Source organism: Charadrius vociferus, unplaced genomic scaffold, assembly GCF_000708025.1.
Source record: "Charadrius vociferus isolate BGI_N301 unplaced genomic scaffold, ASM70802v2 scaffold239, whole genome shotgun sequence".
Classification (NCBI taxonomy): Eukaryota; Metazoa; Chordata; class Aves; order Charadriiformes; family Charadriidae; genus Charadrius; species Charadrius vociferus.
The window spans coordinates 158,222-181,150 of record NW_009649928.1 but is presented as its reverse complement, the minus strand read 5'-3'; the positions used below and the strand labels follow the sequence as shown (position 1 = coordinate 181,150).

Sequence of the window (22,929 nt, the reverse complement as noted above, 5' to 3'; positions counted from 1 at the left end):
TCTGCTGCCGAAGGGGAGGCGGCTCAGCAGGCTGTCAGGGGGCAGTCCCCTCTGCAAAACATCAGTGGTTTTGCTCATAATTTTAGACTGGAAAAGGTGTAAGAGCAGCTTCTACCTGAGTTATAGGATTCTCCCTAATAATCAGATTTCTTTTCTGTGTTAAATTCCCCAGGAACTTGTGATTAGCCCCACTTCTGAGAGTTCACAGCGGCTTAATTCTACTGTAAAACTGTCAGCAGTGATTTTCTTTTTTTAAGACGGATTTTGGTTCTTGTACAGAACTACTTCTTGCTAAATTCCTTTTCAACCAAACACACTTGTCATTTCTCAGCCATTAAAGACAATAAACTCCATCTTTGGATTTTTACATGCTGAACTTAGTTTATAATGATAGATACTTGTTTATAACACACTGAAGATTTTTGTTAGCTTTCTGGCATAAAAAATGGAATCTTCTCATTTGAGTCGTAGTTATTAGTAGCAGGTTTATCCTTTTAAATATGTACAAGCTATGATTTCAGTGGAATATTTATTGTCCACAGGAGTGGTAGTCTGCGGCTCGCAGAATCCATCTTGCCTCGGCAAGCGGCGTGGTTATAATCATCGAACTATTCGCATGGAGTAAAGCTGTTTTCACAGGAGGATTTAGATATTGCAACCCAGAAGGTCGCAGTACTTGGGTTTAGATGCTGGGAGCCCTGGGGAGAGACGGGCTTTCCTCCCCTGGCCAGTGGGGCTGTGTGGAACGGGGCAGCTCCATCTCTGGGCGCGAACGGTCCTGCATTTGCCGGGGTGCTTAAGCCAGTTGGGGCTATAAAGTGTATTTAAAGGGGGCTGTAAAGTGCATGCAGAGCTGAGCGGCTGAATCAGGCCCTCCTGGGAAAGCAAGCAGGGAGAAACACCCACTTCGATCATCCCAGATGTGCTGGGAAAACTGGGGCGGTTCTTACAGGGAAATCTGCCGGACAGGGACAGGGCCTGTGGGGTCAGGCAAGGATTTGGGGCATCGTGATTTGGACTTCCAGACACTGAAGTTTTTCCTTCATCCTTCTCTGTGTAGCTGATCCCTTCGGGCTTTGGGTGGCTTCTGGTTGAATGGCTAATGCCAAATGACGTTATAGGTTGCATGGCTTCATAAATCACAGCAAAGCACGTCCTTGCCATCAGTGCTGCAAAATGGGGTTTATTGAAGGAAGAAAAAAGACGATTGACTGTAAAAATCCAGTTCTTGTGCTTCCAAGTTAGAGCACGCTGCATTTCATAAATTAACAGCAGAACATGAATTATCAGACTTTTTTCTCACCCTTGACTTTTTTTTTGCATTTGTTTGGGTTGATGCACCCACATTCTGTCCTTTTCTGCTTTTGTGGGAGATCCATTTGTCTCAGTGATAGAGACAGAAGTGTACGGCTGAAGCAGTGGCGCGGTTCCCCGGCGGGCAGCAGCCAGCAGGGGATAGGGGATCTGGCGTGGTCCCTTCGGTCAGCATCTCCACTGGAACAGCCATGTTCGTCTGAAGTCAAGGAGTTTCGCTGGGCATCCGGCAGCGGGCTTTAACCTGTGCACAAATGGTCAAACCTGTACGTAGTGGGCTTTTTTGTAGGCGGCGATATGATGGGAGAAGACAGGGAAATTCCAAGGACATTAGTAAGAAAGATTCTAATTTCAATTTTTCCCTGTAAAAATAATGCCCTCTAGGCGCACCCTTCTAGTCACCTTTTATGATTTCTGTAACACGAGGTCAGAGTGCCATTGTCAAGTAAAAAAAAAAATGGTAGCGTTATTCACGGCACTAGAAGTCCTTGCATGACTTTTTTTAAGTAGTTCTTGCTTATTGCTGAAAGCTTTGCTTTTAGCTGTAAACCGTGAGCCATCTTTGCCTAACTCCTGTTTGCATTTGGAGTTGTTACTGCAAATTGCCAAGTGCAAACATGAGGCATGTGGAAGGGTAAGTCTCCTGCCCTTTGAGTACAGTCTTTGCCGAGGATGAGAGTGAGATGAGTTAAATGACCGAAAGCCTTAGGCTAGGACGTGCCAGTTGCAATAATTTTTTCACTCCATCATCTCACCTTGCAACGTCGCTCTGCCTTATCCAGCCACCAGATGTCTGATGGATAACGTAAGTGACAAGGGCAAAACCTCCTCAACGTATGCGGAGAAAAACTTCAGACAGCGAGGACGGGTCTGCTGGCTCCTGACCAGCTGGGTCCTGCCTGGCTGGAGCGAAATCCCTCCCTCGGACAGGGTTTGGGAGGAGATCAGACCTTGGTGCTGCGAGCCACCAAGTGCTCTGGCCCCGCTCCAGCAGCACACTTAAGCACACACTTAACTTCCAGCATATATATACTACCATTGAAGTCACTGTGGCTGTTTGCATGCTTAAAATTTAGTATATGCTTAAGCTGGCTTGGGACCAGCGATTGCAGTGCTTCGTAGGTCCAGTCCTCGCCGGAGCTTAGATAACTGGCTTGTGCAACTTGGCACGTGCTTTTAGTGAATTCAGAATCAGGCCAAAAGAATTTATCTTCCCTGACTTGGAAGGCTTACAAGGAAACAAGTTTAAGGTTTTTTGAATTTTTATTGTTTTCTAAACGTAAAATTTCACATTTCTCTGCAGTCCTTAAAGAAACACATTTTCTTAATGTCCTTGGAGGGATCTACAGGCTTTTTGAGTGGGCAATTCCCAAAACGCCCAGAGCTGATGGAAGGACATCTAGGACCTGCTGCCTGGCCAGGGCAGGACTCGGTGGCTCTGGAGGTCCCGTCTGTGTTTTTGTACCTTCTAGGAAGATGTGACATTGCACTGGGGTGTCCTCAGATGAAGATCCTTTTTCTAGGCAACCCTGCACAGACTTGCACAGTGACCTTGGGTCAGTTACTTAAACCTTGATGTTCCAGCTCTTCCCCGGTGTAAGCAACAATACTCTATATCAGCGCTGATAACTCGTTTTGCCTCAGATTTGGCCCTTGTAGGTACGTTTTGTAATCTCTCCTCCATTCCACGGTCTTGGTTGCTCAATTAATAAGCAGTGAGAGTAAGTCTCCAAACCAGTTCCTGATGGTTAACGGTGCTGTATGCTTAGAGCCGCCGCTCGGCTGCCCCGAACACAAACATTTCCATCACTCTGGTTTAATATCTGAATCCATCTTGTGCAGTTTGTGAAAGATGTTAACATACTTGTAGGGAAGTTGTGATTGCAGCAAGCTGTGCGCATAGTATTAGATATAACCCTAATAAATTGAATGTTAACACAGTGAGATTTGCTGCAGAAAGTGTCAGAATAAGGTCGACACTGCTCAGTTATTCCCTAAGGAAAAGCCGGTTACAGCGCATGGCAAGAAGTTACATTACTGACATGGAAACCCCTGCTATAAATGACTCGAATATGGTAATTTCTACGAAGCAGTTGCGAACCGCAGATGCCTCGTGCTTACGAAGGCTGCAGGCGGCTTTGCAGGTTGGGGCTGGCGGGAGCCGAGGCGGGAGCCGGGGCAGGAGCCGGGATGCTGCCATGCACGTGCTGGGCAGCGACCGGCAGGAAAATAGAAATCACCCCCCGAGCTACTCCCTGACACCCAGCGAGTGCCTTGATATTTGCAAGTGAGATTTATTTATCCTGTGTACAAGTACTTATTAGACAGTAGCTTGGAACCGACACGTACATTATCTCATCGTGAGGTAAGACAAATAAATTACAAGTTAGAGGCCCCGGGTGGGATTAGTGATGCACCTTAGGAAAATATTTTGGTTTCTGTTTATATGTCGGCTGGGTTGTGAAATATTTCATCTGGAAAAGGTGATATGAGACCAGAGAAATATTTGCTCTTATAACGCAAAAAATATTTCAGTTTCATTCTTAACTGGTTGCTAGTGATATAAACCAAATTTCACGTTTCCGGAGCTTTGATGGTTGCTCGGCCGCTTTCCCACAGATTCTCTTCTGCAAACTTTCTCCTAGCCGATAAGAAAGTCCCCCTTTAATCTCCCCTTGTTTGTGAACGTTTCTCTGTGTGCATATTACTTATAAAGAAAGAGTTACCCGCAGCCCCGCAGCAGTCTCTGTCTCTGGCAGACTGGCTCTGCTGAGCGGGAGGACGTTAAGGATGCTGGGGCAGGGTTTAGGGCAGTGTCCTGGGCCACATCCATCCCGGCTGTGCAGCTCCATCCAGGCGGGACTGGGATGGGGAAACCTTCGCCTTTCCTTTGCAGCGGGTTTAAGATACAGTTTTCCCTCCCGTTCAGCTGCGGAGGAACCGTACCCACGACGAACTTGGCCTTTCCAGGCATTACGCTGTTTCTCTTACACAAGGAAGAGTCTCCTATTACAATTTGAGTGATATATTAGTATATAGCACAGTTCCAATGTTTTTTCAACACTAAGATTTTTTTAATTCAAATGAAACAATCAGAATTAAATTCCTTGGCTCGGGCAGTTACCACTAATTCTCCAGCAATATGACAAATCCACACTTGTGTCTCAAAGTGTAACATAAGATCTTAGTTATCCAGAAAACCCCGATGAGTTGTCAGATCTTTCCTTACTTGTGGGTAAGTATGAACCTTTTATAATCCATTATGTGTCCTTTATACGTGTATATATATATGTGCATTTGCACATGCCACGAGATTGATAATAAGCAAGATAAATCTTGCTGTTTTCTTAAGGGAAGTAATATATTATTCAAGTCCCTCCAGTGGAATTGGCATATTTCTACCTTGCAAAGTGAGCTCACTAAGACAGGGCATGCCTGTGAACCTCTTCCAAAGAGTTCAGAAACGACTTGGCCTATAAGCAAATAAGCAAATCGGCATCGCTATATAGTGTCACAGAAATACCAGATGTGTCCTTCCTGCGTCTTACGCAGCTTTTCCCAGGGAAGCCAATAAAAAGGCTTCAGCATCATAAAATCGCGGCTTTTATTCAGATGAGAAGTAAAACAAAATAAAGACTCGTCTAAAAAAGCCTCCACTGAGATTTAATGGAATTCATTGTGTGTTTAAATTTCCTAGGCATTGTTGAAAATCTCAATAATCATCTTATTGTAAGCTTAGCTAAGTCATAGATCTTCAGAGAGTGGGAAATTTTACTAGGAGGAAAAAAAGTTACTGGATTTTCTAATTTTAACCAGGACTGAGAATTACAAGTATGTGAATACCACAAGAAAACACTTCCAACTTTGCAAAAACTAAAAAGTGCTGAAGATCTTTTGTGAATCCTTTTTTAATGAAATTTCCAGACCTGGAGGTTGAAAGAGCATCAGGTGAAGTTTTTCTGCTGTGCAGAATCATACCTGGTAACGCGCACCCACCCCAACCGCCCCGGCTTGCGCAGAACTCTCTGTTCTTCAGGACACTCATCTTTATGTCAGGATTAAATGTAAAGAAATGTTAATCTCTAAGGGGACTTGGGGCCGATCACAGCATTCCTGATTTTTTCCAGGCGTTCGGATGCTGCAAAGCTGTAAAGAGTTAAAATATGCAAGAATCTTGCTATTCAAGGGGGGGAAACTTTTTTTTTTCTTGGAAATTAGTTTTATTACAAAGGGTTGGGTTTTTTTTGTTTTTAAAATCATAATAGCATCCAGTTATACTATAGTTTCCATCTCTTTTTGCTTTTAGGCCGCAACATAAATTGCATCCAGTATTGCCAAAATGCACTCGTGTTGTTTTTCAATGCACTGTATTCTTGGGGCTGCAGATGAGTTGCCCCTTCGCCATCGGTGCCGGCAGCGCACCGCGGCAGCCGCCTGTGCCCGCAGCAGAGCCCGCACTCGCCCCCGGCCTCTGCCCCGCTCTTTAAAGCATGATGACAAAGTCCTGCGCTTCTGGTGCTGCAAAACCGCGGCATAAATTGCCCCAATGACACCAAACGCGGATTTTTTGCATTTCATCTTTTAAGTCCTGCCTTGGATGGATGTCACATCCTGGCTCTGGTTTTTAAACCATCCCGTCTCTCTCCCGTGTCCTTTTGCTAACCTCCGCGCCTCGGGGGAGGCCAGGAGCCTGGCCAGGGCTCCGGGAGCCCTCGGCGATGCTCGAGGGGTTCTGGGGGGCTTCCTTCATTTTTTTTGCCAGCCCGGGGGCTCGGCATCCGTGCTGCGGTGACACTCGGGTCCCTCGTTTGGTGGCCAGGTGTATTACCAGCGGGCTGGTGTGACGCTGCAGTTGGGATGGCATATAACAGAGTGGCGGGGAGCATTCAAGGCAAAGGCAGAGTTTAATAAATATACTTAATCATTTATGTTTTGACCTTAACCCAGACTCGTACTCAGACACAGAAAGCGGAGAGTTGAAAACGTACTTTGTCAAGGCTCCTTTGGCTGCTGCAGTGGTAAAACAGGGCAGCCTTGCTCTGAGGAAAGGCAGATCCTTCAGAAAGGAGAGTAAAAGGTCAGAACTAATCCAAAAGGACAAGCAGTGTATGTCTGTGTGTATATTGGGTTTCACATATGAAATCCAGTCATGATAAATCTGATGGCTTTAGAAACATCTACTTTGATTAATGAAAACATAGTTCCCATAGACCATGGGTTTCATACTTCAAAGTTCTCCTGGATTTAGGACCTTAGGTTTTGCTTATTCATATAACATGCAGGAAACTATTTTTAAATGAATAAGGGAGTTTAAAAAAAAAAAAAAAAGGCAAATGTTTCAACATCGGTGGTACAGATAGACTGGATAATAAGGAGCAAAATTAACAAACAACAGACATTTTATTATGCATTTTACAATAATGTTTACATTCTTTCTTCTATATTTGTTTTTCCTTGAAAAGATTTATGTATTTATAAAAATATCTCACTGCTCCAGCTCTGAAAATCGCAGCCTCGCTCACATTTGAAAGCCTTCAGGATGGCTGTGATCGCTGGCTATGTTCCTAATCATCTGAAACGCTTCTCCTGAGCCCGTGGTTAACCCCTTGTGCAGGACTGGAGGAGACAGCATCTGTCGGGGCGGTGGGGAGGAGGAGGAGGGTGAGATGGTCCCTAAGGACCCGCTGAGCTTGTGCCGCGGCACCGCTGTGATCCTAAACGTTGCCGTCCATCGCCTTGGCCGGTGTCCCGAGCTGTGGCCACCGCCGCATCGGACATGGGCAACGGCTGGGCAACCTCCTGCCCGACCATCCGCCTTCGTCTCTGCAGAGCCGCTGGGCACGGGGGCTCCCAGGGCCACCCCGCTGCCGGCAGCTGCGTGTTTGCTTAAAACTCATTTAGAAATGATGACAGAGGAATAAACAGTATTTTTGTTTACGAGTCTGTAGTGCGCTGAGGAGGGACGCAGGAACCTCTCAGCCTCGCTTAGCCAAAAGTTCAAAGGGATTTGAAAGTGTTCGTTGCCTGTGGGACTGGGCACCCCGACTGAAGTCTCCATTAATTAAATGCACTCACAGGATACAGAGCTGGTGAGTAATGTCCTGTTTATAGCAGAACTGCGAGCGATTCTGGAAAAAAAGAAACTCCGTGGGAGGGAAGATGACAGGGAAATAGAGTTACTCGCAAAGGCTGTAGCTCCTGCCGTCGCTTCCAAAGGCGGTAATTAACACTCACACCTTGATTGAGCGGCCATACACGGAGGCGAGTTGTTGTGAAGTCTGTCACACGTAAGGTGATGTGCACACGCCGTGGGAGAGCGGGAAGGCGGCACGGGCGAGGATCAGCAGCACGTGCCGCCCGGCATGGGCACGCGTTCAAAAGTCTGATTCGGGGCAGGTCGGGAAGATGCCGCTTCCCCCACACTTAAATAAGGCATTTGCGCAGGTCCCCGTTGGTGTACCGAGAGCTGCTGCTTTGTGGCGTTCCCCCTGGAGCGGCAAAGTTACGGCATGGGAGTGGATTGGCAAACCCTGTAGGAAAGTTCAACCATTAATATTTAAACGGGGTATGTTACAATTTGACTCACGACTTCGGGCAAGGAGTTTCCATGCACTGGTTCCTCACACGCCCATGGGATCCTCGCTCCCGGCCGAGGCTTTTTCTGGGCAGCTCTGTCATGCTCACGCTGCGGTTACCGGTGCCTCCGGCGCCAAAGGGGATCGGGACTGCCTTCAAAGTCCACTCCTGCGGCTGAAGGGGCCAGAAAAGGCAGCGGCTTGGTGATGGGCAGCCCCTCCTCTCCCTCTGAGACCCTTTCGGTCGCGCCCCAAGGTCTGCCATCCCCAGGGGGGTTGAACCCCCACCCCTTTCATGAGAAGGATGCATCTTTTATCGGTTAAAATTGGCAGGTCATTTCCTCTCCTATTTACTCTGTTATTTTTGCTCACACGTATGTTGCAATATGCAAGGTGAGGCTCAAAACTGTCAAGCTCTTTAATAGAACCATTACTGTATTTTTGGAGAACGTACTCTTTTTGATTTACTGTTCCTTAGAAGACAGGAAATGGAGCTACTTGATTTCATATTTTAAACAAAGCCGTCCAGAGGTTTAATGAAAAAAATTTCCCCTGGCTTTCGAATTAAAGGGCTATGGTGAAAGATTTAGCTTAGCTATTTTGACTTAGAAAAATAACACACTAGAAGCATTAAAATATTTTGTAAAAATACTTTTTACTACTGGATTTTTCAGAGAAGAAAATAAGCTTCTCTGGTTTTCTCGGTCTTGGTCGGTCGGGCTTACTGTGAAATTAAAGGATGTTTCCAAGGTTTGGGATTTTTCTTTTTTTTTTTTTTCCTTCTGTAGAATTTATTTTCCTTTTATATTAAAAGCCTTGAAACAATTGCAATGCAAAAGACAAATCCTGTGCTTCTAAGCAAGCTAATTCGGTATGAGTAATAACAGGCGGCTTTGCCATTAATAAAATGCGAGAAACGTTAAGCAGAAAGATGGGGGGGGCTGATTCTGCTCCGTCCAGCAGCGGCGTGAGTAAAGGGCAGCTCTGGTTGGGAGGCAAATGTCAGTGAAGGACAGAAGTGGGAGATCGGTATCAGGAGAAAATTAAAGTTTTAATAGGAAAATCCTGCGTGTAGAGCAGAATTAGCTTGCGGTGTTTGGGGCAGTGTAAAGCTAAACACGCTGGAACTGCAAAACAAAGCACTTTCGACCTAGTTGTCCAAGCCAAGGTTTCTGCTCGTTCCATTTGGTTTGATTTGGGATTGTTTTTCATTTATAGTGCAGGGGATCTGGGACCGTGTTTGGGCATCACACAAAGGAGGCTGATGGTCTTAATTTCCACCCAGTTTCATCTTCAGTAAATAAGGGGAGAAGTAAACCTTCTGCTAGCTTGAAAGCACTGCGCGGTAGAATGAAATATTGACACAATTTTAAGTCAATGGGATTTTTTTTTTCAGTGATTTAATGAGTTTTCACCAGGATTTCACTAGTAATTGCTTGGCTAAAATAATACCTAATTTGCTTCTGTCTTGAGTTGTTTCTAAAATAATTGCTCCATGTAGGTGGAACCTCTTCCACCATCAGAGCTGTGTCAGGTCTGGGGACAGGGGAAAGGCTCGGCTTCACGCGTCGAGCTCGGGTATTGGTGGCTGTCGGGAGGATTTCAGCGGTTTGTCAGTAAAGGCACGGGGCGAAGCCTGCCTTCGCTCAGCCCTGCGGGAATCCCGTGAATCAGCAGGAGCTTTCTCAGCCGCGTTGGTTCTGCAGTTGTGTTCTGGCCACGGGTTTGGGGGATTTTGAGAGCAGGACACTCCACTGAGGTTTATTTGTAAACTTCTCTCTGGCCGACGATGGGGAATTCGATACGTTATCAGCCGAGATACTAGGATTGAAAAGGGGAGAGCGAGGCAGCCAGAAAGAGATTACAATTTAATAAATAGCAGAGATATGGTTAGCTGCTATCAGTGTAAGTTTAATACCATTAGCTCGCGTGCCGTTGGTAACGATGTACGTAGGGCAAAGCACCCAAAGGCTCCTGGGGAGCAACCAGCCCGTCTGCCCTTTCATGCGCTTCACAGAAGAATTTTCCAAGGCAAAAAAATACCCAGCACTTAATTCTGCCTTGAAGAAATTATTTTGCTTTGATACATCTGCTGTCTGCTCATGCAATGGCAAGAAGAAAAGGAGGATCCGTGGCAATCGGTCTTGTTTTTCCTGAAACAGTTTTGTTTTACATCAAAGAGGGACAGAGCCAGGGCTTTATGGGAGGTGAGGACCTGCCTTTTGAAACAAGGTCCCATTTTCTACCCCCGCACCCCGAGTAACCTCAGTCGCACATCTGTGCGTTCAGCTTTACGTGGAACCCATTTTATCAGTGTGTATATTGAAATAAGGAGGAATTTGTGGACTCCGCTGCAACGCCGAGCAGATGACGGCGCCCGGACCTCCTCTGCCCCGTTACTCACGGGCAGGGCGATCGCCCCCGGGGTACCGCGGTGGCTGGTGAGTCATGGCTGGATGCCTGGACGTGAATCACATTGCCAGATGTGAACTCCTAACATGGAAAAGGAGTGAAAAGGGAGGAAAGATAAAACTAGAGCTTCACCAGCCTTGCAGGTTTTTTACAAGCACACTTTCTGTGCAGTTAATCCCTCTAACCTGCATTTACATTAACACTTGCAACCTCACACGTTGCTGCTAAGAAGTTTTGGCAGCTCTTGGCCCTGATTGCAGGGGTAACGCTGCACTTGTCTCCTTTGCTCTCACTCAAGTATCTCAGGAGCCAGAGCCCGGCGCTCTATGAAGTTTCTCCCTGTACGCGCACGCCGGCATCTTGGCAGAGCTTCAAAAGCCATTTGCCTTATTATTCATATGTCTGCTTATAGGAGCAGAAATGCTCCCATTTCTCACTTTCGGAATAAGAGCAGACACTAGTAAAGAAGAGATTTCTCATCTCTGGCACAACCCTGCAAACCTGTGGGAGCTCATCATCTCCCCGCTGCCGCCCCGGGGTTTTGGGATGCGGGTTTAAAAGCCCCCCGGGTAGCTCTCCGGGTGCGTGAACAGCCCTACTGAACACACCTGAAATTGCTGGGGTCTCGGAGTATGTGCAGAGGGGGGATCTCAGGGTCGCGTGAAACCCCAGAAGGATGAATTGGGAAAAGCAGCTTCAAAAAGGGACCAAATTTTGCTTTTCCTCCTGCAGTTAGGATAGCTGACAACGTGGAAATGTTGCAGAGACTTAAACATCATCGCAATTACTTCACCTCCTCACTGCATTTTCTCAAACAAGCTTCAAGAAGCCTTGCTTTAAAACAAATTAGCAGACTGGAGTAACCTTATAAATCCAAAGACCCATTAAAAAGTTGAAATATTTGGTCATTCCTCCTCTCGGTTTAAACTGGGATTCATCCAGAGTTCAAGTGCATGTATCACATAAGAGCCACGGTCCCATTTTGTAGAGGTCCATTTCAGTGTTGATGGTTTTCTAGTGCCAGGAATCTACTCTGCGGCCAGGCAGGGAGATAAATCAAAGTTGTGCGCGCCGATGAAATTCAGGAGCCAGAAGTCACCATTGCAGCCCATATAAATCCCTGAATGCCAGCCCTGGTGCTTTTGTCCGTGCCATTAGAGTTCAAAATTATCTGCCCCTCTTTGCTGATGTATGGATTAACCGGCTGCCCGAGTGTTTACTAACGGTTATCACCCGGTACTTTGGACGTTATCAGAGGAAGGGACGCCTGCCGCGGGGCTTGGTCTCTCACCCTTTCTATTACCACCTGTCAGTGGCAGGGAGTGTGCTGTGAAGCTGTACAGTCACAGACTACAAGTGTAGATAGTTTCTGACGGCTGATCAAAGGGGAAAACCAAAGGCCTGATAACAAGGACGTGTTTCATGTACTTTTAACTTTGAGAAACATTGGCATTTGCATTTTTTCCCCTCAGTAGGCTGGCAGAAACCAGGCACAATAAATGCTGCATATTCAGTTACCTAATAGTTGAGTAAATGGTATGTGCTTGAAGCAACAAAGCATAACTGTAATCTTGTTCCAAGTGGGAATGATTTAAGTAAGCCTTCGCAGAAGACTTGCTGTATAATAAAGTAGAATAATTTTAATTTGTACTTTGAAGTGATCTTGAATTCAGAATCTAATCTTTGCATTCAGCAGAACATCATACGCTGTTGTGAATGAGGTAATAACTGCAAGTTAAGGAATTATTTTAAGTATCTTCTGTAGGTACGTGCGCTCCGTCACAATAGCCGGCATCTTCAGTAAAGCGCTGCGGATGAAAGAGTCTCCGTTAGCGCACGTTTCGCCTAAAATTTCACAGTGCAGGGACGGAGAAAATCCACAGATATCCCAGACTGCAATAAGAGTTTGCTTTTTTCCTTCAGTAGACTTACTTCAAACACAAGGCAGAGAGCAAGCCGTCCTTTCCTCATCGGTGCATCGCACTGTTGCACTTTTCTGCTCAAGAGAAAGAAAGGGATTTTAGCTAAAATTTGCGCCCATTAGGAAAGACAAAATGACTTGACTGTTTCCATTGCCCGAGGTGAGAAGGGGGAAGGGTGCTCAACAGCAGCCCAGTGAAAGACAAATCAACTTTAAAAATAATTTACAGTTGTCTAACATGTGCTTAATAACATATATACAGTTTTTTAACGTTACATGTCATTTACCTCAGTGTCGTTATGCTGATTTCCTGACTCTCCCTAGTGTGAGACCAGAATTGGGTCTGTATTTTTAATTTAAGCTTTTTGCTCACAACTGCTTGGTCAAAGCTGTTCAGTACTCAGGGCTCTGCTCGCTTCTGCTGTGCTGTTAACACCAACATTTTAACTAACGTGCTAAAATTAGCTTTTCAGGAACTCAAAATGCACGAGCTTCTTTCTTTCCAATGCAATAAATAATATGTATGGAAGTCGGTTGGTCCCAGGGTCTCCCAAACATCTGCCTGTTGTTTGTTGAAGGTGCCTTCGACCGGAGCGTGACCTTGCTGGAGGTGTGTGGGAGCTGGCCCGAGAACTTCGGTCTCCGCCACATGTCTTCCATGGAGCACACTGAAGAGGGCCTTCGGGAGCGCCTGGCCGATGCGATGTGCGAATCTCCCAGCAGGGACATAGTGGGATCAGGAACAGGTACAAAGAAGAGGTGTGATCAGAGATCACGTACATCTCACCCAATGGTGATTTTTATTTTTCTTTTTTTTGAATTTTGCTTTTCCTTTTCTCTGTACGCTGCCTCTCTGATTAATTAACTTTTATGGGGATCTCACTTAGTGTGAGAGAAGTCATTTATAAAAAGAACATAGTGGTAGATCCCATAAACAGTCTGAGAAGGCTAAAGCAACTTGATGCAAAACACTGGGGCTTGAGGCTTTCTTCCCGTGTAGCTGTGACGAGGGCTCTCCTCCCTCCCCTGCCAACTCCGGAGAGTCCCAGCCTCTGTGCGGGTTGCTGCCCTTGCCCACCCCGCTCCAAACAATGCCATAATCACACGCATCCTCATTTTGTGTCCTGAATAGAGCCACTGCGAAGCGCTGGTTCTGTAATCCAAATTAATCCATCTTCATCAGTGTCCATTATATCGATAAATTATATCAGCTGTTTAAGTAAATGGAATGGCATGTCAGAGATTATGCTGCTCAGAAGGGGCCCGGTGGTAGGAGATGCTTAGAAATGTTAAAGCGCAGTTATTGCGGTTTTATTGTCTCCATTAAATTTTACTTGTTTTAAAAAAACGTCCTCCAGTAAAAGGACTGGGCCCATCTTTGATCCATGCACCATTTGTGTTGTGACCAGCAGCTAACAGGAACGGTGGCTTCTAACATCAGCTGCCAGCTTGCCTGCCACTCTTCTGGAAACTTGCCTGGGAAGGAGAAAGAGGACAAGCTCTAGCAGAAACGTCCGGGTGTGCCAAGCTACGGACAGTACAGAAAGGCTGCGTAGAGCAGAAGTTGTCTATTCCTTTGGCTGTTGCCCTCATGCATTGCTCGTCCTCCTGCTTTGCAGGTGGGTCGTTACTGAGCATGTAGCCCACGGCAGGTCATCAAACTGCTGCTCCCTCCCCCCGTCTGGAGGAGGAGGCTGCAAAGAAGCAGAATTTAAGCCCGTGTGCGTAGGTACAGATAGCCATAACCAAGCTGCTGAGTGGTGCAGAAGCACCCACCATAGCCCAACTTGTCACCTTTCAAACTGCCTTTCCTCTGATTTCCATCTTGAAAATGATGGAATCAAGGGACGGTTTAGGATTTGATACTAACAGAAAGAGTTGAACACTAAGTGTGGGTCTCAGTTACAGATCTGGTGCAAATTCTCACCAGGTTGTTGCCTTGGAGGAGGCACTTAGCGTGTCCATGACTCCAGTGCTCCATCACTGCAATGAGGATAGAGACGCCTCACGGTGCTGGTGTGGAGTTTAGCCAGCTCACGTCTGCAAAGGGCTGTGAAGGTGAAAAAACAGGCTGCAAAAATGGACAAAGGCACATATTTCATCACTTACTGACCCATGCTGTGATCAGAGTGAACTTTGGGATGGTATCCACTTCCCATAACGGGTCAGCTCCCCTCAGGCTGTGTATGTTAGGGGAAAGGGCAGGGAAATACCTCCTCTGAAAGCTGAAGCCATCTAGATGTGTCAAGTTAAAGTGAGTGACCGCCCCAGAGACTTGACAGTATGTTATACTGTAAAGCAAGAACTTTGTCAGAGACAGAGGTCTATGTTTTCCTTCCATTTTCACCAAACCCAGCAGATCGCAGTGGGTGCCTACTTCTTTGGCATAAGATTAGGCTCACAGTACTGCAGGTGTAAAGGCAGAAATGAACTGTTTATAGCACTGCCATCACCGAGCTGAAATTCATCCAAAGAGATTTCTGCCTGCTTTTACTCCAGACACATAAATCTTCATAACGAGTCTAAGATAGATGCCATCTCAAAGCAGCAAATGTAAGTGGCAATAGTGAGAAACGTGAGCATTGACCCAACTCACCCCATCCCACTACCCATCTCGCTGTCATTACGCTCTGTGTTTTCCTGCCTGTCGTGGGATTCTCTCCACCACTAACATACTTTCCTCTCAGGATTTGGGCATGTGGTGACTCAGTGCAGCGGAGAAAACCTAGTGATAAGGCTGTGAACTCCCGTGCCCTTTCCACTTCCATCCCCTAACGGCTCTTGAGCTCTTCTTACCAGATGGCTATAAAAAGTTCTCTGCTGCTCGGATGATACCTGGAAAACTGCACTTGCCTAGGGAGTCGCCTAGCGCTCGCTACACCGCGCGTGGCTGCGCTCACGGCAGGCTGCCGGCCAGCCGCTCGTCAGGCTGCGGAGCGCGGTAAAGTGCCAGCATCTGTCTGCCGGTTAATAAATGGGGAAAGATAAGTTGGGAGGTACATTCCCCTTGCTTCAAAGAAGAGGTGTCTTTGTTGGCTCATAACAAGTAGGATAGCTTTCACTTCCCCCAAAACCACTTACATCTTCACAAACCCAGGCTGAACCAAGTTATCTTTGAAAAACGTTCAGTTTTCTTCCTTGGATTCTCTGCTGCCCACTCGCACTCACCACAGTGAAATGATAGCAAGGAGTTCAGCAGAGAAGGACAGCCTAAATTTGCTTGTTGGTAGTTGATTTATATGTTGGTACTGGTTCCAAAGACAGTGTTTATATTTCTGCGCTGGACTAAAAACTATCAAAGTTACAAACCTCTTTCTAATAAACCTAAAATGACTTATTTTAACGTATGCATGCCTTTATGTTATGCATGCCTTTAGCCCCTCTTTGTGCTGCTTGGGTTCTCTTCAGTCCTTAGATATATTTTACAGAGAGTTAATGAAACTTGCAAAACCTTATTCGAACTGAAACACGAATTAATGAAAATTTCTAACTCTGGGTGTGAAAATGGGTGCCTGTGCAGTGCTCGGGTCCCCGGCGTGGACAAAGACAAAACGGGCAATAGGGTGGACAGTGAGACTTTATCAAGTGCTCAACTGGTCCTGACATGCACTTAATGGCAAGAGATAAATAGATTCTTTTAATGCCTTAACTGTTAGGACATAGCTGACACGTAGATTTATATAGTAATCAGGGCTGATATGCTGCAGTAGTGCGGAGGAAACGCGTGCTCATGGTGCACAGACCACTTTGGGGAGTAGATATTCGCAGTGTCTTTGTTACCTACCCCGCTGGGTTGCAAAGCAGGGTTGGCAACGCCTCCCTGGTTCCGTGGTCCTGGCTACTGGTAGAGGCAGAAATGACCCAGAGATTGTGGTTATACATGAAACATCAAACTGGAGGATGCAAAAACATGAAGAATAATCCGGCGTTTGCGAGGATATGGGGAATTAGATGGCCCGACGGGTCTTTTCCATCTCTGACTCCAGATAGTTGCCAAGGGCTGTCGGACGGTGGATGGGAGAAGAACCAGGTCTGGAAAATGACCCCCCAAAAATCTACTTTCTTTGTGACCTAAATGATAACTCCAGTCATCCAGCTAGTTGACTTGATTGGGAAACCAGCTTTTCTCCTTGTTATCCAATTATCCAGACGACCCATGTCTATCTTAAGTGGAGTCTGCTGTACATAAGCTGTCAGCCTAGATACACATTTCATTCCAAAGAAGGCGTAAATTGGCAAAGATGCAAAAAGATGTTTTTGCTGTTTCAGTTTCTGTCAAACTCTCACTAAAAAAAAAAAAAAAGAGGGTCTACTCACAAAATGTTAGTGGTCAGTGACCTCCTTTGCTTGCAAAGCTTTGTTTTCAAGCAGCGACAATATTTACATTTGGAGTATAGTTTCTGAGTATGTGCTGGAGCTTCACATTGCATTCTCAAAAGAAAAAAAAAAATAAAAGCAAAGCTAGTATTGTGATTTATGAAACTGTGCTTCCAGGACACAAATCTCTCTGACAATATTCCACTCAAACTGGACATGCAGAAATTGCCAGCCCAAAAATTCTGTAATCAGTAAATCCCCTGATTTATGTATTCCTTCAACAAGTACATTTCTTAAGCTTTCAAACTCATTTTGGTCAGTTCTATTGAAAATTAGCCTATAATAGGGGACTGAGCCTTTGCAGTCCAAGCGACAGGATGTTTTCTGAAATGTATGCGTGGAAGACTATTTCTGTTGCTGTCCCCTGTTTCTGTGCCATGGGGGTTAAGTGTGCTGCAGCCCAGGAGACACATTCCCCTCGCGCTCTCTGCCTGTCCCCCCCGGGCTGAGGACGGCATCCGTAGCCGTGATGCTGATGTGGGTTCTTCCTGCAGAGGTGTAGGACGGTCTGTGCGCATCCCAGGGACCCAAATTCATCAGGCCCCCAGTCACGTCCACTTAAGAGGTAGACTGGCCTGAGAGAAAACCAGTGGATCTGTCAGGAGGTCGCAGAAGGGAGTTACTAACTGCAGGACGGCAGCGGTGAGCATCAAACGGTGCGGCTCTGCATCTGCAGCACCAGGGTGAAAGGTTTAGCTGGATGTTAAATCTGGGGATGTTAAATCTAGGCACAGCTTCAGGCTCAACTTTCACATGATTTACCAAATCAAAACCCGTTCTCTATGTTTTCTCGGGTTTATTACCACAAAGCACACAGCACTGTGACAGAAGGGTGGATTTATTCTTTAGGAGACTAACACAACAGGCAGCTTTCCCAGGGAGGATTGTCAATATATAAACTAAATAAGTATTCATCACTGCTCAGGTTATTTTGTCAGGATAGGCAATACGGCAAGCTTCCTTTTGTGACAGATGTGCTGCTGCCACTGTCAGACCCCCGTTTTTTCTGCCAGAAAGAGCCGTTAAGAGTCCGGGCGGCTGCGGAGATGCGGGATGGGGCTTATTGTGTTTGCAGTGTGCGATTCCAGTCTGTGCCCGTCTGCTGCGTCTTCTCTGTTACAATTTGTTTGGCTGCCTGAATGTTGTACTTATACTCGTATCTAATTTATTTTGACAAAGCATACCCAAATCCACACTGCTGCAGCGTTTTACAAGTGGTGGAGCTGTTCTGTGGACACACAAGAGTAGGATTGTTTTTTGTGGACATGTATCTTTTTTTTTTTTTTTTTTAATTCAGCATGAAATCCAGTACCCTGTGATGGCTCAGTTTACACTGCAGTTTAGGGAGCAAAATAACCTTTTTCCCTAACTGTCCTGTCTCAGGAATAAATATGAACTTGCAGTAAGAGCCTATATTAAAAACTGCAGAGCACCCTCCCGAATTTTGCAGCTCAGAACCAGTGCTATAGGTGTGAACAGGGAAGGATGCGCATGTGGCACCATCGTGGTCAGTAGAACCCACAAGGTTTGAAGAATTTAAAGCAAGGTGTTTAAAGCCCATTGTAAAATTTCAGTTAAAAAAAAAAATAATAAAAGTATGGCTCATTTTCTTCCAAAACTCCTGCAAAACTCCCAAGTCTTGTCAACTACCACCTGCGGAAAGCCAGAGGCACAGCGGTGAGGGGCAAACGCCGCAGAGCGCCCTGCGCCTGGCCCTGGGAAGAAACTGTCTGGATTCCTTCCAAAGTTCATGAACAAACTCATAATGCGATGAAGGAAGCTCATATGTTGAAGCAAACTCTTTAACCTGATTAATGGGATGTAAGTAAGTGGAGCTAATTAAACGTGCTGTTAGGGAATAGCCCATCCGAAACCCCAGGCTCGGCGCTCAGGGCAGCTGGGATCCTGGTCCCCATCTGAAGCCGTGTGGTTACACTGGACTGAACCTGCGTTGGGTCTTTGACACCTTTGAGCTTTGCAGGGGAACGTTTTTGAAATCGTTACGTGAAATTTGTGGTTCGGAGAAGTGAAGTCACACGCTTTCTGGGGTGCGGGGCTGAGGTGGGAAGTGTGCTCCTCTGCCGGGGGGAGGAGAGTGAGCCGCTGCCCTCTGCTCCGGGGCGAGCAGCATCCTTCCTGGGGGTTTCCAAAAGAGGAAATGTCTGCGGTCACAAGCTGCATTCAGAGATGAGCAGCCACCTGGGCATAGATGTACCTGCACATTAGTTTCAGGAATAGGATTAGCCCTGCATAGAGTCAGAGCTTCGATCGGTGCCTTTCCATCCATCCCTTCCTTCCTCCTTTCTTTTCTTCCTCTTCCTTCTAATTTTTCCCTTCCCTCTCCTCAATTGGCCTTATTCCTGACTTGGACAGAGGATAGAGGAACACAGGAACACACAACAATTGATTTTCCCTCTGAGGAGCGTTTCTGCAAAGAGATTTCTGCATAGGTTCAATGCGAAATCAGCTTGGGCAGCAAACACACGGGCATATCGCATAACACTGATGCTAAAAGCAGCCTTTGAACTTTCAGAATATTCATCCCAGGGTCAGAGATTAAATTACCCCCCTCAGATGAGTCTAAGAGCTCAATTCGGTTCTTCCTACAATAGGTTTATTTGGATGAGACTCGTCTAAAAGAAATGAAAATTCAGGGCTCTTCAGGAGCCACCATTTTTGAAGTGCTGGGTGGTAAGAAGAGCAGTATTCGCATTGCACGCATTTTAACATTGTTTGATGAGTTATTTCTCACGTGCAACGTGCAACAGCAGCGCAGCTGCCCCGTGCAGGACGTCAAGCACTTCAGCATGGGTTTCTCGTCCTCTCCTGCCCACGCCGGTGTCCCTGGAGCCGCCCCGTCCCCTGCCAGGGCCAACAAGGGCATCTTTAATTTCCCAGCCATTTCCCAGGTCTCCAAATCTGGCTCACCACCAGCCCCGGGAGGTTTTAGTGGAATTTCTTCCAGGTCTCTACATCATTTAGGGGGGTGGGGGGGAAGAATACTGATAGCACAAATGTTTCTGGTGTGAATTTAGGTTCAGTGCTGTTTGTAGAAAAAGTCTGCTGATGTTTCTGAAGGGAGCACTGATACCATGAGACAGCTCTGACTTTCTGCCATTTGCTAACAAGTTGATCAACTGCATTTACTTATTATCAATTGTGGTGTGGGGAGATTCCTTTTCTTTTTCTTCTTATTAAATCAAGGCATTTTTTAAGAAATATTTTATTTTTGATACAGACACAGCCGGTGAAGTAGCAGTAAAAAACATCACCACAAAGAGGCACATGGCTTTGAAATGTTTTGGTATGTAACATAACTGTATTGTTATCAGGTCTTAACTTTTGCACAAAGAATATTTCTCCTTGTTCTAAAAGCAAACCCTCTGTCAGCTTTCAAAGGGTTACGTACATAACATGGTCGTAGGGGAACAAAACAAAAAATATCTAAGTGTCTCAAATCATTTCGCAAATAACATTGTTCTATTTCTCTCCTTAAACGAACAAGAGTTTCTTTGATTTTTTTTTTTTAAGTCAAATTTAGGATTCTGCTGTTCAGAGCAGAGAGGTCACAAGGCCCTAATGTATTTAGCATTGACTGCCCTCTCTTGTAGTGCGTCTATTAGTCAGTAATTTGATTTGTACCTATTCATTTGCAGTCCCTGCAGGAGCTCTGAGCTGGCCCCAAGTATAATTGGTGCTGTCTCTATTTTTACATCATTAGATTAGCCCCGACTCCTGGCCACTTGTTGTCTGCGCTTGTCTGTCCATTTATACAACCTAATGTAACACAAAATTCATTACTGATCACATTACTTTCAACTCTGAAGCCAGCTTTGTGATAAACATTTTGTTAACCCTTTCTTGCCAGCGCACAGACCTGGGGGATAAATGCACTTTCCCTTTGCAGAAAAATCAATATCATAATAAAACAAAGTGCAGTCACATTTCTAGATTTGTCATTCCTCCCGGAGAAAGAAATGGGGAGAAACATATATGAGATGACTAAATGATGTCTGCATCCAGGCCTCTCACGCTGCTGTATATGAAATGAGCTCAGCGGTGTCCTTTCTACTAGAATATAAAGAAGTGACACAAGATAGGGCCAGCACTCAATTTAAAACTTAATTTCTTGCTCATTGTTCTGCAAGTGTTTTAGCTCTTCTGTGCAGGCTGTAATCGGGTTATGACATTATTGGAACTGGACATTTTTCTTCCAGTGCTTTGTCTCAAAGTAGTTAACAGAGAAACAATTCCCTTTCTCCTAAGAGATTTGTTACTGTGTTGGGTTTTGTTTTGGTTTGCTTTGGTTTGTGGTTTTTCTTCCTAATGATTAAGCAAATTAATTTTCCTGCTGCAATACTCCAGTATTTCACAGGAAAATGTAAAGCTCCGTTCTGTCTAGCCTGGCTTTGCTCACATTTGACTGTTTTGCTGAGTACCGCCTAAAGCATTAAGCTTTTTGCATCACTGAGGCTTCTGCTATTGATTTGAAGGGGAACGAGAAGAAAGCCACGGTAGGTATTCGTTTGGGCCCGATTCTGCCAAGGGCTGAGCGTCCTTACGGCTCTCTTTGCAGCATCGTGCCTGTGGGGTGACGCTTGCTATTCAAAGAAATATATTTTGGTGCACGCAAAAGCTGTTGATTTTTAACAGTTTTCTAAATCCATCTTCTGTTTGTACAGCTTGGCTTGAAAATCTGTTATTTTGGGTTTTCTAAATATTTAGAAACATTTCTCGGTGTTTATTAAATCTTCCCTTTAAAAGTCCGAGTTCTGAAGCCTGCCCCACACCGAGCGGTCCCGCACTGAGCAGGGTGCAGGAGACTAGGAGACTACGGGATTTTTCCATCTCTAGTTTCTATAATTACCTCGTTATTCCTTTTGCGTGGTATTTTTATGTAGGATATGACTTACGGCAAGCATATCTCTCTTCGTAAGTCTCAGAGCCCTTGTCTCCCAGCATTTGAACCAGGACTGGTATTTTTACAGCTGTTTTGTGAGCCAAAACTTGTTGCAGCTGCTGAGGTGGTGGCAGAATAAAGACAAGACAGTTCCTTTCTCTCCTCCCCAGCCCAGCAGCCCCAGAGAGCCTGTCGGGATTTTGCTGATTTTTACAGGAGCGATTTTAGGTGTGTGCAGCACTGGCTGGCGCTTGCTCCGAAAGCCGGGCTGGGCCGGGGGAAATGGCGAGTCTCCGCTCAGCTCTGCTGCTGCCTCTGTGCCCCTCGGTCTCCGCTCCAGCTTTGCCGTCTGAGCGCCGGGGAGGTCAGCGTGCCCTGAAATCCCCATACAGCCTTACGTGACTCCCGTCACCCTCACGTTAAGGACGAGCCGCAGCTCGGGTCACGGCGCAGGGCACACCGTGGGCTCGCTGGCAGAAGGTGCGTGGCCAGCCAGACCACGTGCCACCACCCCGCTCCCACCCCGGGGTCCTGCTCTTGGGGTTTTTTAGGCTGACACGCTGCGCCCGTCTCTGTTTGCCCTCTAGCGCAGATCTCCTGCGCCTCTTGCATTAACTCTTTGAAAGTTTGAGCCTTTCGTTATCTTAAAATGATGCGCAGCCAATTTGCCGGCTCCCCTTCCTGCCCGTGCACGGCATTAACATCACACTGATGCCAAGGGCATCTGCCGTTCCCTGGATTGTGAAGGGGCGATGGCCCAAATCATTGCAAAGCTCCCACAAACCGGGTATTGCCCTCTCCAGGGGGGACGGGAGAGGAGGCTGGAGAACGGAAACCCATTTATGCAATAAATTGTTAAGCAGTCAAACTTTTAAATGAACACTTCTTATTTAGATAGATACGATGAAGCATGAGTCACCAAACAGCAAAATACGCATTAACACAGGAAAAACCCCAGCAATGAACGGAAGGTCAAAAGCTAAAACAATTAAAATGTTCCAGCGTGAGCCAACCCCTCTGGCCCTACAGCTTCCAGTCCTCTCAGCCGCAGAGGCCCCTCTTCCACCACGGGATCTGCTCCTCACGCTTCAGCATCAGGAGGCACAAGTCCTTCGAGGAACTCCCAAAGTGCCACCTCCGGCAGCTCCAGGGGTCTTCTCCCACCCGTTCGGATGCCATATCGTTTCCTATCATCATACTGTAGTCTGCAGCCCTGCCATCATCTCTCATCACTCCTGTGCATTTCTCTAACAGAATATCAGACAAATAGTAACCTGATTTTTCCGATAATCTAGCCTTGCTATCCATGGTGGAGTCTAAGAATATCAGGGCTTGGGGCTTAACAGTGATGTTGTTCGCTATCTGATGGTCACAGCGTGTCTAGTGGGGACAGTCGGTCAGAAAGCGGGACGGGAGAGAGGGCGAGGGAA

General features: G+C 46.2%; 1 protein-coding gene across 2 annotated transcripts in view; it reads left to right on the top strand.

Annotated features, from left to right (window-relative positions):
- The window catches only part of BCAS3 (breast carcinoma amplified sequence 3), a 370,742-nt gene that overhangs the window by 334,671 nt on the left and 13,142 nt on the right, over window positions 1-22,929 (top strand). For both annotated transcript variants that reach the window (XM_009891170.1, XM_009891169.1), the window contains one exon: window positions 12,801-12,968. In XM_009891170.1, coding sequence (XP_009889472.1) covers window positions 12,801-12,968 — 168 coding nt within the window. The remainder of the gene's footprint in view (window positions 1-12,800; window positions 12,969-22,929) is intronic.